Source organism: Scylla paramamosain, unplaced genomic scaffold, assembly GCF_035594125.1.
Source record: "Scylla paramamosain isolate STU-SP2022 unplaced genomic scaffold, ASM3559412v1 Contig5, whole genome shotgun sequence".
Lineage (NCBI taxonomy): Eukaryota > Metazoa > Arthropoda > Malacostraca > Decapoda > Portunidae > Scylla > Scylla paramamosain.
In genome coordinates this window covers 1690001-1695000 of record NW_026973670.1, presented here as the reverse complement: position 1 = coordinate 1695000, position 5000 = coordinate 1690001, and the positions used below count along the sequence as shown (strand labels likewise).

Genomic DNA, 5000 nt, shown 5'->3' with positions numbered 1-5000 from the left:
CTACACACCCAATAGCAAACACGGAGGTAAAACACAAACGGAGACACGGAGGAAAAACGAACAATTTCTACCAAACATCCAGACATCCCAAGCACTGCTAAACCGTAAAACACTAAAACAAAATACTCTTAACATTTTTATCAGTATATAATTAATACAACTCAAATTATTATTATTATTATTATTATTATTATTATTATTATTATCATTATTATTATCATTATTATTATTGTCGTTGTTAATCTTAAAAGAACGTTGGCTGAATGAAAGGTTCCTGAGCCGTGATTGGCCAACCAGCAGCCAATAACGAGGCAGCATTATTCTGCCACGTGCGTAAATAAACAAAGAGATGAATCACAACAATTAATAAATACACAAACAAATAACTCAATAATTAAATAAATAAATAAACAGATAAACAAACTAAATACAAACACAACAACAACAAAATAAACAATAAGAACAAGAAGAAAAATTTATTTACATTTTAATAATAAAAATGATAACAACAACAACAACAACAACAACAACAACAATGATAATAATAATAATAATAATAATAACAACAACAACAACAACAACAAGAACAACAACAAAAGCATTTCTTTCTAATTATGCAAAACAATTCAACAAATAAACAAAAAAATAAAATAAACAAATAAAAATGCAAAATAAAAAAAATATATATTGATTTTTTTTTTCTCTAAACGCTCCCTCTCTCTTTCCCTCTCCCTCTCTCGTTCACCAAGACCAAGATCAAGATTCCCTCCCGCCCTCTCTCTCTCTCTCTCTCTCTCTCTCTCTCTCTCTCTCTCTCTCTCTCTACAACTGCTACTAAATAATAATAATGATTAAATAATAAAAATATTAATAATAATAATAATAATAATAATAATAATAATAATAATAATAGTGTGTGTGTGTGTGTGTGTGTGTGTGTGTGTGTGTGTGTGTGTGTGTGTGTGCAGGAAAACTAGAGGTGAGCCAGCACAGTGGGCCTGGCGCGGGGAACAACAACAACAACAACAACAACAACAACAACAACAACAACAACAACATCTTTTTCATTGTTCGCTGAGAGGAGGAGGAGGAGGAGGAGGAGGTAGAAGTACTAGTCATATATTGAGAGTTAGAGGGGACAACACACACACACACACACACACACACACACACACACACACACCACCTAACCTAACACAACCCTTCCCTTCCCCACACCACACACCTGTCCTACACACCTGCACATACCTGCACTGAGGAACACACAACACCGCGCCTGCTCGCACGCTCGCCTTCCAACCGCTACTACCACCACCACCACCACCACCACCACCACCAGTCCATCCTCACCCAGGGAGTTGCCAGCGCTCACCAGACCCACAAGTTCCCTCCCCTCTCACTCACACTCACGAACCCCAACTCTCTCTCTCTCTCTCTCTCTCTCTCTCTCTCTCTCTCTCTCTCTCTCTCTCTCTCTCTCTCTCTCTCTCTCTCTCTCTCTCTCTGAGGTGAGGGTGTTCTGGCCAGGCTCACCTCCAGGGAGCCTCACATATTGAGAGTGGACGCTCAAGAAGACTTTGAAAATAGTCGACGGTTTGTCAGTGGCATAGATTCCAAGTCGATGATGAGAAGCAGGGGCGAGTACTGACGCCACTTGTCCGCCATGTTGGTAATCCTTTGGCTTATTTGAGGGTGTTTGTTGGGTGTTTGTTGGGTGTTTGTTGGGAGGCTCCATGTTTGTAGGGGTGTTTACTTGTTTGGCTCGCTTCTTGGCTCTTTCATTTGGTTGTAATGGTGAATACTGAATTTTTGTATGTTTGCTGAAAGGCAGACGCCATATTGGTTTGCCACACTGGCTTGCTCCTCCGCCATTTTGCTACCCCTGCTGCACATTTCAGGAATTTATTTATTTATTTATTTGTTTTTTTCAGCGGTAAAAGTTTTGAATGATTTGTTTGTTTTGACAGAGTGGCTTTGTGTGTGTTGTGTGCGTGTCTTGTGTGTGTTGGCCATCTTGTGGTGCTTGTTGTTGTGTTACCCTTTGCACGCCATGTTGCCACTCTCTCCTGCTGATGTATAGGCTCACACTAGTGCTGGTGACACTGGGGAGAGAGAGAGAGAGAGAGAGAGAGAGAGAGAGAGAGAGAGAGAGAGAGAGAGAGAGAGAGAGAGAGAGAGAGAGAGAGACGCCATTTCCTGTCTATGTCCGTGTGTCTGATTCTCACTACATTTGCTCTCTCTCTCTCTCTCTCTCTCTCTCTCTCTCTCTCTCTCTCTCTCTCTCTCCCCAGTGTCACCAGCACCACAAACACCCCAAAACACCCATTCGCACGCCCATTCACCCCATCACCCCAGTGCCTCACTTACCGAACGACCTGGCCTCAAGGGTCTTGGGGGAGAGGGAGCGGGCGGGGGCAGGGGGGATGTCACTGCCTCACTCATAATCCCAGGGGCGCCATCAAACACTGCCCTGGGGGAGAGCACCCGCAGCCTTGCCCTGGGGGAGATGGGGAGATTAGTGGGGGATGAGATGGGGAGGCTGGGGAAAGAAGGGGTGATGGGGAGGCGAGTGGTGAGGCTGGGAGGTTAGTTCATGATGGAGATGGGGAGAGATGGGAGGAGATGGGGAGATTAGACTGGGGAGGTTGGAGGAAGGAAACTGATGGAAAAATGTGTGCTTAGTTGAAGGCGTGGGACGGGGAGGAGATGGGAAGATTAATTTGTGGGTATGGGGAAGTGGGGAGGTTAGGGGAGAGAGGGGAATGGGGAGATGAATGCTGAGTGACGTCTGGAAAGGGAGATAAATTGGGAGGCTAGTCAGGGAAGATGGGGAGACTAATTTTGGGGAGATTGTGAGTGAGATTGTAAGGGGAGGTTAGTTATCAGGGTTTATGTTGCAGTGGGGAGGGTAGTGTAGTGGTGACAGGATGGGGAGGACATGGGGAGACAAGGTGAGGAGGTTAGCCTTGGGAGGGGACGGGGAGACTAGTTTGACAAGAGACGGACGTGGGGAGATGGGGAGATCAGACTAGTGGGGAGATGGGGAGACTGTGTTCGGCTTTAGTATAATTGGGGAGTTTAATTATGGGTGTCATATACTTTTGGGGAGGTTAATTGAGGCAGGGGAAGGGGAGGGTAGTGTGGGGAGTTTGTTAAGGGAAGTGTTTGTTTGTGTTGTTGGGGAGACTACCTGAGAGGATTATGTCAGAGTGGGGAGCTTACTGAGCAGGGGAACACTGGGGAGAATACACACACTGCAATTCAATACATCGTTACATTACACAATAAATAAATAAATAAATAAATAAATGGGTAGATAATTTGTTTGGGGAGAGAGAGAGAGAGAGAGAGAGAGAGAGAGAGAGAGAGAGAGAGAGAGAGAGAGAGAGAGAGAGAGAGAGAGAGAGAGAGAGAGGTACAAATAACAGCGCTGTACTGATGATGACGATGATTATGATAAGAATGAGAAGAATTACAACATAATTATGATAATGAAAGAAAATTCTCTCTCTCTCTCTCTCTCTCTCTCTCTCTCTCTCTCTCTCTCTCTCTCTCTCTCTCTCTCTCTCTCTCATAAAAGATGGCATTATTTTCTCTCTCTTTCCTTGTTGTCCTCCTCCTCCTCCTCCTCCTCCTCCTGCTCCTCCTGCTCCTCCTCCTCCTCGTCCTCCTCCTACTCCGACTGAACAGTCCGAGGTCAGCTCCCTGAGTTCTGTGGCAGGGCTCGTAGGACACGTTATAAGCGTCTATGCCTGCCTGCTGGACGCTTACACCACATCACGCCACCATGTCACCTACTACTTGTACTAGTAGTACCAGTAGTAGTAGTACTAGTAGTAGTGGTAGTAGTAGTAGTAGTGGTAGTAGTGGTGGTAGTAGTAGTAGTAGTAGTAGTAGTAGTGGTAGTAGTAGTAGTAGTAGTAATAGTGGTAGTGGTAGTGGTAGTAGTTGTTATTATCTTTGCCTTCACTCTCCCCTCTCCCCTCTATCTTTCAAAGCCGCTGCTACCCTTTTTAAGCTCCCCTTTCTCTCTCTCTCTCTCTCTCTCTCCTCTCTCTCTCTCTCTCTCTCTCTCTCTCTCTCTCTCCTCTCTCTACTCTCTCTCACTCTCTCTCTCTCTCTCTCTCTCTCTATATATATATCTATATATATATATATATATATATATATATATATATATATATATATATATATATATATATATAATATATTGACTGGAAAGATCAAATTCTCTAAAAGAGAGAGAGAGAGAGAGAGAGAGAGAGAGAGAGAGAGAGAGAGAGAGAGAGAGAGAGAGAGAGAGAGAGAGAGAGAGTTAAAAAGGTTTGCAAAAAATAACGTAATAGAAGCTCCTTCTCTTTCATTGTTCGCTGACAGGAGGAATACAAAGGAATACAAAGGAAAGCCAAACAGCAACAGACCTTTTGGTCCTTGCAAGGCTGTTTGGTAACTACTTCTAACTAGCTACAGTGAAGAGAGACAGGACAGCATAGCAGAAGGCTCCTCCCCACCCACCACTCCCTCCAGCTTGCGCTGGCATGGAAATAGTTGGGAAAAGTACCATGCAGTATGGAAAAACTGACATGGAAATTTTCATAGGAAAGGATGAAAGGAAGTTCTACTATTCACCCTACGGTGAACTCTATACGCCTATCTGAAAGTTAATACAAGTTATATTAAAACTGTTGAATAAGAGTTTAAATAGTGAATTTAGTAATTATTCGGACAAGAAGAGAGCTTGTTGGGGATTTGCTTTTAAATATTTGTCTATTTTATTTTTGAATGATTCGATAGTATTGCTGTTTACAATTTCGGCAGGAAGTTTATTCCATATATTTACTATACGATTAAAGAAGAAATGTTTGGCCTCGTGGGATTTAAAACGTTTGGGTATAATCTTGAATCCATTATTTCTTGTTAGGTTAGAATGATCAATGGTAAAATAATTATGTGCATCAATGTTACTATATCCTTTGAAAATTTGAACACTTCAATTAGGT

The 5000-nt window shown here is 42.8% G+C and overlaps 1 protein-coding gene across 5 annotated transcripts in view; it reads right to left on the bottom strand.

Annotated features, from left to right (window-relative positions):
• LOC135096624 (uncharacterized) overlaps positions 1-5000 on the bottom strand; it is a 154312-nt gene that overhangs the window by 123305 nt on the left and 26007 nt on the right. For all 5 annotated transcript variants that reach the window (XR_010264872.1, XR_010264871.1, XM_063998277.1 and 2 more), the window contains exon 2: positions 2368-2497. Coding sequence is in view for 3 of the 5 variants with exons in the window: in XM_063998275.1 (XP_063854345.1) it covers positions 2368-2497 (130 nt within the window). In the remaining 2 variants the exon portion in view is untranslated. The remainder of the gene's footprint in view (positions 1-2367; positions 2498-5000) is intronic.